This window comes from Capricornis sumatraensis, chromosome 9 (assembly GCF_032405125.1).
Source record: "Capricornis sumatraensis isolate serow.1 chromosome 9, serow.2, whole genome shotgun sequence".
Classification (NCBI taxonomy): Eukaryota; Metazoa; Chordata; class Mammalia; order Artiodactyla; family Bovidae; genus Capricornis; species Capricornis sumatraensis.
The window spans coordinates 38,364,485-38,375,982 of NC_091077.1; the positions used below are offsets into that span (position 1 = coordinate 38,364,485).

The window sequence follows — 11,498 nt, forward strand, 5'->3', positions numbered from 1 at the left end:
GACTAAGTGAGGTCAGGGTAGCCCCGGAGTGGGAATAGAATCCCTGGGCCTCCCACTCCATTCCCAACCCAGAGAGCTACATCCTTGAAGAGCAGAGCAGGGTGAGGGGATGTCACAGGGGAGGGCAATGGAAAACGAAGGTGGGCACAGACAGAGCACAGATTGTGGCATCTGAGCCAGGTAGAGAAGTGGGATCACAGAGGTATGGGCAAGAGAGAAGACATGCCCAGTTCTGAAAGCCGATGACTTCTCAGTGCTGAAGAAGCAGACTGTGTGGCCAGTGAGAATGACTGGGGCAAGGAGGGAGGCCTTGGATGCTGGATAAACAGTGTGGACTGGATGCTGCTGCACAGAGGCAGCCATTATGGGCTTGTAAGCTGGTGGGTGTTGAGCAGGGGGGACATGACAGGCTCATAAATTTCTAAAACTCTGCTGGAGAATCAAGGGAGATGTTTGCAAAGGCCCAAGCTAGAGATGCCTGTCACATGCTCTGGGTTCAGGCAGGGAAGGTGAGATGGGCTGGAGAGAGACTGTGCAAGCGATGCCCCAGCTGTGGGGACAGCCCAGAGAAGAAACCGTTTGAAGGGGGGGAATATTGCTTTGGCCAGGGCAAGTGAAGCGCCCCCTGCCTCAGAACTCAGGACAGGGGGACCAGTGGCTGAGGAGGAGTGCAGTGAGATACCTGAGTGAGGTGGATGCAGAGCCATCAGTGACACCTGCTACTCGGGCCCAGGTGATAGCCAGCAGGCCCCTGGGACTATACTAGCCACCCTCTTCCCCTGCCAGCTGAGGCTTAGGTCTGACGGTTCCTTTTGGTGGATGGAGACATCGTTGATGGTGTTTGGAGGAGAGTACCTAGATGGGGTGGGCGTGTACATCACACCTGCTAGGAACAGCACCAGAACTGGAGGTGACTGGCTGAGAGCAGACGCAGGATGACAGTCATGGAGAGGGGAAAGGGAAGAAAGCACTGCAGCGTTCTGTGCGCCTGGCCCTACATATGTTCTCTTTTATTCTCAAAGCAGTCCTATAAGGACAGCAGCCCAGAGAGGGACAGTGACTTGCACTTGGTAAGAGTCAGGATTTGAAGTTGGTTCTGTCAGACACTAGAGTCTACCTGCTTTACAAGAGCTTGTGTCACCTCTGATGGAGTTGCAGGGGTACAAAAAACAGAAGTATCCCCAGAATGCAGTTCTGGCTCAGAATTTTTCCTGGCCATGGGATGTATGCCCTTGTGAGCAGTGAGCACCCTGCCACTGCAGGGCTTCTTGGGTGGCTCAGTCGGTAAAGAATCCACCCGCAGTGTGGAAGACCTGGGTTTGATCCCTGGGTCAGGAAGATCCCCTGGAGAAGGCAATGGCAACCCACTCCAGTATTCTTGCCTGGAGAATCCCCGTGGACTGAGGAGCCTGGCAGGCTACAGTCCATAGGGTCGCAAAGAGTCAAACATGACTGAGGGACTAAGCACACACCCACCCTGCCACATAGGTCTCCAAAGCTGGTCATGGAAATGTAAGCAATGCTCTAAGGAGTGGGGGTCAGATCAGATAACATCCAAATGCTGAAGCTTGGCCTTGTATTATATTTCAGGTTTTTTTTTTTTTTTTTTGGCTCTTCAGCAATACATTTATTCAGCAAAAAATAAATTATGTGTGCTGAGAGGGAGAAGATGTGTCTCCATTCTCTGTTTCCCTCCAAGCAAAGAATTCCAAAACTGCCCTTTCTGTGAACTTGTGCCAAGAAAGGTCTCAGCAGGACCCAAGAAGGGCAGGAAGCCCAGCCCCCTTTCAGCCCCCCCCAACCCTGCGCCAACCTACCATGGGGAAGCCTTGAGCTCTAGTTAACGGCAGAGCTGGTTCTAGTCTTTGCTCTGACGCTGCCTGTTGGGCTTGGACAAGTCAGCCAGCCATTTCTTGTCTCAGTTTCCTCATCTGCAAAACAGGAGCAGAGAGGCAGCAAAGGTGTGGGTCTAGTAGGAGTTCTTCGCCCTCTCTGTTTCAGGAAGGCAGTCATAAGAGGCCCCGCCTGGGTCCCTGAGAGCAGCAGGAAGGAGATGCGGCTGCTGTTGGTCCTGCTGGGGGTCCTGCTGGGGGCACCTGGGGCTCCAGCTTTGTCCTTTGAGGCCTCTGAGGAAACGGAGCTGGGTATGGCCTCTAAGAAGGGAGAGGGTGGCCGGGGTGGGAAGAGTGGGCCTCAGGAGGGGGCAGCTGGCTGAGCAAGGCTGGAGAGGATCCTGGCCCAGGCCCTGAGGAGGTGACGGCAGGGCAGGACTCAGCCATGGAGACTTGGTGTCTGGCTCCCAGCAAGCGTCCACCTATCTGTGTGTCCCCAAGAGAGGACTGGCCTTGCAGGGTGCGGGGCCCCGAGCTGGGCCGCAGAGCTGGTGGTGAGCCCCTTGGCCGTAGGCGTGTGTGTATGTGCGCGTGTGTGTTCTGTGCACTGGGTGTGTGGGACTTGGGGGGCCCCACCAGCATGTGTGGTGTATGCACTGTGAGTGTGATGTGCCCCAGAGGTGTGGTGTGTGCCCTGTGCGTGGCACGTATAGCATGTGCCTTGTGTGTGTGTGTCCCGTAGACAGTGGCATGTCCAGTCCAGCATGTCTGCTATGTGCCGTGTGTGTGTGCTATGCACCAGAGGGGTGGCGTTTGCCCTGCACATAGCCTCTGCAGCATGTGGTTGTGTGTCCGTGAAGGGGCAGCAGGTGTTTAGCATGTGTCGAGCGTGCTCGTGTCTTGTGTGTGCAGCATGTTCTCTGTAGGCAGGGGGCTGCGGGGCTCACGGACCTCTGCCCTCGACCCACAGAGCCCTGCCTGGCCCCCAGCCCGGAGCAGCAAGAGCAGGAGTTGACAGTGGCCCTTGGGCAGCCTGTGCAGTTATGCTGTGGGCGGGCTGAGCGCAGTGGCCACTGGTACAAGGAGGGCAGTCGCCTGACACCTGCTGGCCGGGTACGAGGCTGGAGAGGCCGCTTGGAGATTGCCAGCTTCCTACCCGAGGATGCTGGCCAGTACCTCTGCCTGGCACGAGGCTCCTTGCTTCTGCACAACGTCACCTTGTTTGTGGATGGTAAGGGGGACCAGCAGAGGATAAGGGGTGCCTGGGGAGAGATTCTCTGTCCTGGGCCTCAAACGCCTCCTTCTGTCCTGGACATAGACTCCATGACCTCCAGCAATGGCGACGAGGACCCCAAGATCCACAGGGGCCCCTTGAATGGGCACGTTTACCCCCAGCAAGGTCAGTGTGAGTCCTCAAAGACCCTGCCTTCCTGCTGGCCACTGAGAACAGATCTGTGTGTGAACAGGAGGTCTTCTAGTAGACACTGAATTCTCCCATCTCCTCCTCTTCAGCACCCTACTGGACGCACCCCCAGCGCATGGAGAAGAAACTGCATGCAGTGCCTGCCGGGAACACCGTTAAGTTCCGCTGTCCAGCTGCAGGCAACCCCATGCCCACCATCCGCTGGCTCAAGGATGGACAGGACTTCCACGGGGAGCACCGCATTGGAGGCATTCGGGTGAGTCTCCAGGTTCCCTCGTCGGTGCCCTCAAGTCAAACCCACAGCTCTTTTTCTAATGAGGAAGGCAGCCGAGGGCCCGAGAAGGGGCATTAGACCGTGGACATGGACAGCTCTGGGTCAAGTTCCCACTCTGCTACTCCCTGGCAAGTGACTTAACCTGCCGACCTTAGCAACTCCATGTGTACAGTGGGAAGGATCATTGACCAGCAGGTATCAGTGTTTCAGCGGCTCATTTTCATGATGAGACCACAACAGGGTCAGTTCCAAGCTATTGTCTCAGAGGAAGCTGAGACTCAGAAAGGGCAAAAACTGGTTCAAGGTGGCCCAGCTTGGAAGAAGTAGAGCTAAAACTCAAAAGACTCAAACCCATGGTTTGGATACTTTTGGGAGCCTTCTCCTTTGTCCCAAAGTCCCTACCCTTGGCATTGGTCTCCCCGGGGCTTAGAGAGCTTGAGAAGACCCCTGTGGGCACGGTTCGGTGGCCTCTCGTGGACGCTTGCCTGCTCCCCAGCTGCGCCACCAGCACTGGAGCCTGGTGATGGAAAGCGTGGTGCCCTCTGACCGTGGCACGTACACCTGCCTCGTGGAAAACTCTTTGGGCAGCATCCGCTATAGCTACCTGCTGGACGTGCTGGGTGAGTGGGTGGGCAGGTGGGTGAGGGGGCGTGAGGGTGGGAGCCCTGTCCCTGTCTTCAGGTGGGACCCAGCCTGACAAGCCAGATGGACTTAGGCTTAGGCGACTCACTCAAGCTACTCAAAGTGTCCAGGTGGGGCCGAGGGAAGCACAGGGAGTAACGTGGGCTTGGAGAAGCAGGGCCCAGCTGAGGTGGGGAAATGGGAAAGACATCCAGGCAGAGGACACAGGCTGAGCCAAGGCCCTGGGCATGAAGAATACAATGCTTCTGTGGAGAGGTATATGCCTGGGTTGTGGGATTTAAGCAGAGAGCCAGACCTGGAGGGTTTTTGAGTGCTTGTCCCCATAGGCAGTGGGGAGCCACGGAAGGTTTGAATCGTGTAAGGAGGGGATGAACAAGGTCTGAGCTGAGTATCAGGAAGGTTCCTCCCTTGAGCTGGGGGGTAGGCGGGAGGCAGTAAGGTGCAGCGATCAGGGCTGACAGCCTGGCCTGGCCTCTCCCCCAGAGCGGTCCCCGCACCGGCCCATCCTTCAGGCAGGGCTCCCAGCCAACACCACGGCTGTGGTGGGCAGTGACGTGGAACTGCTCTGCAAGGTGTACAGCGACGCCCAGCCCCACATCCAGTGGCTGAAGCACATCGTCATCAACGGCAGCAGCTTCGGTGCCGACGGCTTCCCCTATGTTCAAGTCTTAAAGGTCTAGTCCCTGCTGGCAACTGATTCCACCATCCTCCCACGGGGGTGGGGAGTCCCCACCTCGCTTCCTGGCCACAGCGGGATCCCAGGCCCTGCTGTGACCCCTGAGTGTATCCCCCATCCCCAGACAGCGGACATCAATAGCTCAGAGGTGGAGGTCTTGTACCTTCGGAATGTATCTGCTGAGGATGCAGGCGAGTACACCTGCCTGGCGGGCAACTCCATTGGCCTTTCCTACCAGTCGGCCTGGCTCACAGTGCTGCCAGGTGAGCTCCTGCTGTGGTCCAGCCATAGGCTGTGACCTGCTGGGTAGAGGGAGTCTTCCCTGGTCTGTGAGATATGGATCTGGGATGTGGCGTGTGGATTTGGGATTCTGCATACAGTAATCCTGTTATGCATGTCCACATATGACTGTGCGACTCTCTGGGACATGGGTGTGCAGTGCTGTGCTGTGCTTAGTCGCTCAGTCGTGTCCGACTCTTCGTGACCCATGGACTATAGACCATCAGGCTCCTCTCTCCATGGGATTCTCCAGGCTAGAATACTGGAGTAGGTTGCCATGCCCTCCTCCAGGGGACCTTCCCAACCCAGGGATTGAAGCCAAGTCTCCCACATTGCAAGTGGATTCTATATTGTCTAAGCCACCAAGGAAGTCTGTGGGTACGCAGGATAGGGTATCAGTGCAGTTTTACTGGTGTGTGTCTCTCTGTGTGAGGAGCTACAAGGGCTTCAGTGAGACGGGGTGGGGCCAGCCATCTGACTGCTGACTGACCAATCAGTTTCTGTCTGTGTGTCCCTCTGCGGGCAGAGGAGGATCTCACGTGGACAGCAACAGCACCCGAAGGCAGGTACACGGACATCATCCTGTACTCGTCAGGCTCTCTGGCTTTGATCGTGTTCCTGCTGCTGGTCGGGCTATATCGCAGGCAGACGCTCCTCACCCGACACCACCGACAGCCCGCCACCGTGCAGAAGTTATCTCGCTTCCCTCTGGCCCGACAGGTATCCAGCGTGCTGTCCCCCGCCTCGGTGTTCCCATAGCAAAGGCTCAGGGCCTGCGTTCCCAGCCCAGCTCAGCTTCAGCAGACCGACCAAGTCTCTCACTTTGCAGTTCTCACTGGAGTCAGGCTCCTCAGCCAAGTCAAGCTTGTCCCTGGTGCGGGGTGTCCGTCTCTCCTCCAGCGGCCCCCCCTTGCTCGCTGGCCTCGTGAGTCTCGACCTGCCTCTTGACCCACTGTGGGAGTTCCCCCGGGACAGGTATGCTGTGCCGAGTGAGCGTGGGGATCAGACCCTGTGCAGGAGTGATGCCCAGTGGATGAGGCCTTGTCTCTCTCATCTTTAGGCTGGTGCTGGGAAAGCCCCTGGGCGAGGGCTGCTTTGGGCAGGTGGTATGTGCAGAGGCCTTCGGCATGGACCCCACCCGGCCGGACCAAGCCAGCACCGTGGCCGTCAAGATGCTTAAGGGTAAGTGTGGCGGATTGTGGGAGACCCTATGACCTGGAAAGTAACAGACAGGGCTCAGGGTGCTAGTGGCTGAGGACCAGGAAAGGCTGTCATTCCCCCCACTCCTTGGGCCCAAATGTGCCACCGACCCTGGCAAGTCATTTCTGAGCTTCGATTTCCCTCACAGGTCACATGGGATAAATAACAGTCCCCGCCTCCCAGCCTGAGGTTGGTGGAAAATGATACCTAAAATCTTCACTGCTGGGGTGATGGTGACCACAAGAGTTTAGGGTGATAGGTCTGCTACCCTGTGTCAGCTTTGACCTCAAATAACCTTATTAGCCTTGAAGGCCTCCACCTCAACCCCATGATTTCCCCCCAAGATTGCACCCTCGGTCTCCCCCAGGTCCTTCCCAGATCTCCCCCTGTGTCTACCACTCTTTCAGAGAACAGCCCAAGCAGCAGCCCCAGGAGGCTCAGGACACCTGGGCGGGACCCACCATTCAGGCCTCTCGCTGCTATTCCCCCAGCCCCTTCTACAAAAGCAGCCCAAACCGTTGTTCCACTCCCGCCAGCCCCTCCTTTCTGCACAGCTGGGGCCACCTGGCACTTTCTGGGAGGCAAGGATTGAGAAATGTGCATTGTGAGGTCTGGCGGGGAGGGTATGTCATTGGCCCAGGGCCACAGGTCAGCCCCAGGGGCTCAGCCCCTGGTCCTTAGCCTTCTCAAGAGAAACTAGAGCAGCTTCTTCCTGGCCTCCCCTGGCTGCGCTCTACCAGCAGCTCCCTGAACTCCCAGGCCAGATGGACGCCAGGCCCTGGTCAGACAGACCTCAGGGCGCCAGCCCACTTCCCGCCCCCAGGAGCTCCCACCCCATTCGGGGACTAATGCCAAGTCCTCCAGATGGAGCTTCCTTCCTATTCAGAGCGCTTTCCCCTCCCTCCTGTTTCCTGGTTGCACTCACTGGCAGGCCTAGCACTTCTAGATCCTGATCTTGTCGCATCCTTGCAACTGTGATGAGAGTAGGGCATAATCCACCGTCCCATTTCATACAAGATGATCCTGAGGTTCAGAGAAGTTAAGAGACTCTTTCAAGGCCACACAGCCTAGCAGGGATTCAGGCCCAGACCTTCCTGGCATGGCATTTAGGGCTCCATGTCCTGTCCCCAACCCAAAGCCTCCCTTGTGTAATCACCCTGGCTGTCATCCTCACAGACAACGCCTCCGACAAGGACTTGGCAGACCTGGTCTCTGAGATGGAGGTGATGAAGCTGATTGGCCGACACAAAAACATTATCAACCTGCTGGGTGTCTGCACCCAGGAAGGTAGGAGCGGGGCAGGGTGAGGGGCGGGGATGGTGGGGGCATGGAGCCACAGCCTTGTCAGCTTCCCTGTCGCCTCTCTCCTCTGCAGGGCCCTTGTACGTGATTGTGGAGTGTGCTGCCAAGGGCAACCTGCGGGAGTTCCTGCGGGCCCGCCGCCCCCCAGGCCCTGACCTCAGCCCTGACGGGCCTCGGAGCAGCGAGGGGCCGCTCTCCTTCCCTGCCCTGGTCTCCTGCGCCTACCAGGTGGCCCGGGGCATGCAGTACCTTGAGTCCCGGAAGGTAATGACCCATCCCCGCACTTTCAGGCCTTGTGTTAAATGCCACCAACTTCTCCCTCTCCTCTTTTTCCTTACTGTAAGTGTCCTTGAGTCCTTCTGTACTGCCTCATCTACATGCAGTTAACACTGCATCTTCCCATTCCTTCCTCTCCCACAGGCAGGAAGAGGTGGTGCGAGAGACAAGGTGTGGGCCCTGAAGTTAGTTGGCTTACATTTCCCCTCTCTCAACTTCCCCATCTGTAAAATGGGTGGATGATTCCCACTCGTCGGGTTGCTGTGAGGTCACCTGTGCCCAGTTCCCAGCCATGTGTCCTCAATGTAAGACCTCTGCCCCACCCTCAGTGCATCCACCGGGACCTGGCTGCCCGCAACGTGCTGGTGACCGAGGACAACGTGATGAAGATTGCAGACTTCGGGCTGGCCCGTGGCATCCACCACATTGATTACTACAAGAAAACTAGCAACGTAAGGGAGGCGGGGCGCAGCTGACTGGGGCCAGGAACTGGGACCCGTGGCCCTTGGCAGCAGTGTGCCCTCTTCCCTCCAGGGCCGCCTGCCTGTCAAGTGGATGGCACCAGAGGCCTTGTTTGACAGAGTCTACACACACCAGAGTGATGTGTGAGTCCTGGAAGCTGGGGCCCGGGATATAACTGCAGGCAACCTTTGGCCTTCTAAAGCCCTTGCCCTGGGTCTGAGTGGGACCAGACTCTAAAAGAAGTCCTTATTCCCACCCCCATGGTGGATCATAGTTGTGGGGTCCCCTATCCTAGCCGCAAGGTTAGGGAGTGAAGCTGTACCCTGCTGAGCCTGGGTTCTGCCTCCATCCAGGTGGTCATTTGGAATCCTACTGTGGGAGATCTTCACCCTCGGGGGCTCCCCATACCCTGGCATCCCCGTGGAGGAGCTGTTCTCGCTGCTACGAGAGGGGCATCGGATGGACCGGCCCCCACACTGCCCCCCAGAGCTGTGAGGCCTCACCCCACTCTCCCTCACTTTTCAGTCCTCATTCTCTGTCCTAACCCTGACCTCACGGTCCAGTCATACAGAGTGGTCAGCTCTCACTCATGGTCACCGGCTGGAAGGCTTGGCAGGGTACTCTTTCACTGAATGGCCTCACCTCGCATCAAACCCTCCTGCCCCTTCGCCACACCCCCTCACCCAGGCCCTAGGCTCCTTCTGACCCTCCCCCGCTCCTCCCCCAGGTACGGGCTGATGCGCGAGTGCTGGCACGCAGCACCCTCTCAGAGGCCCACTTTCAAGCAACTGGTGGAGGCGCTGGACAAGGTCCTGCTGGCTGTCTCTGAGGAGGTACTGCGCCCCTATGGTCCCAAGACCGTCCCCCATCCCCATGCCCACTGCCCTCTGGGCCTCATCCTGCCTGACCACCAGGGCTGACCAACACTGTTCCCCACAGTACCTCGACCTCCGCCTAACCTTTGGACCCTACTCCCCTGCCGGCGGGGACGCCAGCAGCACCTGCTCCTCTAGCGACTCTGTCTTCAGCCACGACCCCCTACCACTGAGGCCCAGCTCCTTCTCCTTCCCTGGGGAGCAGACGTGAGCAGGGGCACAGGCTGTACGGGGAGGGTTGGCTGCAAGCCTTGGGCCTCCTGGCTCAACTGCAACCAGGTGGCGCTCGACCTTGGCAGCCCCAGGCCCTGACCTAAGGGTACTATCCCAGATCTCTGGTTATGTTTTGGGGAGGTCAGTCCTTGGTCCTGGGGTCCCTAGTCTTGAGACTTCCTTCTCTGGCCTCTGGATCTCAAGCCAGAGTTCGACCCCAATCTCAAGGCCCTGTTCTTTGGAGTCAAGGCCCCGGTGTTCTAATGGCTTGTTAAGGTTCTGCTTGGACTTCTGGGCCTTGGCACTCAGTCCTTGTTCCGGGGCTTTGGTTGGACCTGGCTGCAGGGCTGTCTTTACACCTCCCCGCTTCCCCATACCAAGAGAGGTCTTAGACCTCTGAACCCCACTTCCCCAGGCCTCCCCTACCTCCCTCTGCTGCTTGTCCCAGCATCTTGATGGAAGGAGCACTCGTGCCCACCCCATCCCCACACCGCCGCGTGCTGGCTGAGAGGCTGGGAGCCTGCCAAAACACAGAAGCAAATGACCTTTTATAAATTATTTTTTTGAAATAAACTTCTGTGTGCCTGCCTGGTGTCTTCCCCACAGCGGATGGAGGGGGAACAGGGTGGAGAGATCCCTGAGCTGGGAGTTTTGCTGGGGATGACACAGACGGAGGGCTCCACGCCAGGCCCTGGGTTAATATCCACCTCCAGCTGCCTCAGGGTGGACCCAGGAGCCTTTGTGCCCCTCTGTCTTGGTTTGTCTGTCTCAGCAGCCTCGTCGGATATATGATAGTGTGAACGAGTGCTAACTGGCAGGTGAGTCCACATGGCACCATCCACTTGGCGGGACTCCTGTACCCTCTGCACATGTGTTATGTGCATACGTGCCCTGGGACTGTCCCCAAGGGAGCTGGCAGCACCCCGCCTCCATCTGCTCAGCATTAACCAAGCTGACCATTAACACAGCATGAAAGCCTGAAACTCAGCTTCGAGGCTGCTGCCCGCTCCCACGCTCTGCCGCTCAGGGTGGGGGCTCTGCCCACCCCACCCCACCCTGGCCAGTCTCCCAGGCAGCAGCTGGTTGCCGCCTGGCTGGGCTGCAGCTGTCTCTGCCTGCCTGGTCCTCCCCTGGGGAGGCCGTCATGGCCCTGTTCTCAAACACCCTCTGGGGGAGGGTGGAGGGATCAGCTTCTCAGGGCTCTAACCCTGGAACTTCTCCGGCTCCCTCCCAGCAGTCACTGCCGCTCTTCAGCCCCCCAGTCCACAGAAGAGGTACCTGACCCAGTGCCTGGCACTCTCTCTGGGCCTGCTTGGCCCTGCTGAAACAGGAGCTCCCATCCAGGACAGACCCTTGGTGGAAGCTCCTGGATTGCCCCCAGAACCTCTAGGGGGTGGTGGCTGAAAGTACAAACAGGGTCAGAAGGGGCTAGGAGCACGGATTTGGGACTAGGGCCATCCTGGAAGACAGAGCAGCAGCCACACTTCTCTTCCTGTTCCAGGTTTCCTCTTTGTCTCCTCTTCCTACTCCTCTTTGCCTCACTATGTCCCATCTTCCCCCACAAAACTGTACCTCCTCCAGGAGCCCCCATCTCAGAGAAGGCGCCAGAGAAAAACCCAGGGAGTCTTCTCTGACTGCTTCTTTCCCCTCAGGAGCCCTGTCCCCCAGTGGAATGAGACAACACTGGACTTGGAGCTAGGAAGTTCAGAGTTGCCACCTCCGCTGTCCCATGGCCACTGTCTCACTTACTAGATCATAACTCTTCACCCATATGAGTGGTGTACCCCTGCTTGCTTACCTCCAGGGTTTAGGGTTTAGGATGAAATGAGTCTCAGAGGAGCACATGCTTGGGGAAGGACGCCCTGCAGAGTTCACGTGGGTTATGCTGAGTGTTTCCCTAAGAATTGGTGAACTTGGCCTTTGCCACATCCCTGAGTCTCAGTGCTGTCTCAAAGGGTCTCCTTCCTGCCCGAGGTCTCCTCCATCCCCTCCCCTCCTATTCCCTTGCAGGTGGCTCCACAGACAGCTTCCAAAAGCAGCTCTT

General features: G+C 57.9%; 1 protein-coding gene across 2 annotated transcripts; it reads left to right on the forward strand.

Moving 5' to 3' along the window:
* The first annotated feature begins 2,037 nt into the window (after positions 1–2,037).
* On the forward strand, positions 2,038–9,974 carry FGFR4 (fibroblast growth factor receptor 4). Of its 2 annotated transcripts, none has more exons than XM_068979815.1 (17): positions 2,038–2,144; positions 2,803–3,063; positions 3,151–3,231; positions 3,345–3,511; positions 4,026–4,149; positions 4,655–4,845; positions 4,972–5,110; positions 5,653–5,846; positions 5,956–6,101; positions 6,187–6,308; positions 7,503–7,613; positions 7,702–7,892; positions 8,234–8,356; positions 8,439–8,509; positions 8,720–8,857; positions 9,094–9,199; positions 9,306–9,974. In XM_068979815.1, exons 1-17 carry the CDS (start codon positions 2,054–2,056, stop codon positions 9,450–9,452), a joined length of 2,403 nt encoding a protein of 800 aa, XP_068835916.1. In that variant the 5' UTR covers positions 2,038–2,053; the 3' UTR covers positions 9,453–9,974. The 2 variants fall into 2 exon arrangements, with proteins under 2 accessions (XP_068835916.1, XP_068835917.1); XM_068979816.1 differs by having other exon boundaries at positions 5,653–5,692; positions 5,956–6,051.
* The last annotated feature ends 1,524 nt before the right edge of the window (positions 9,975–11,498 follow it).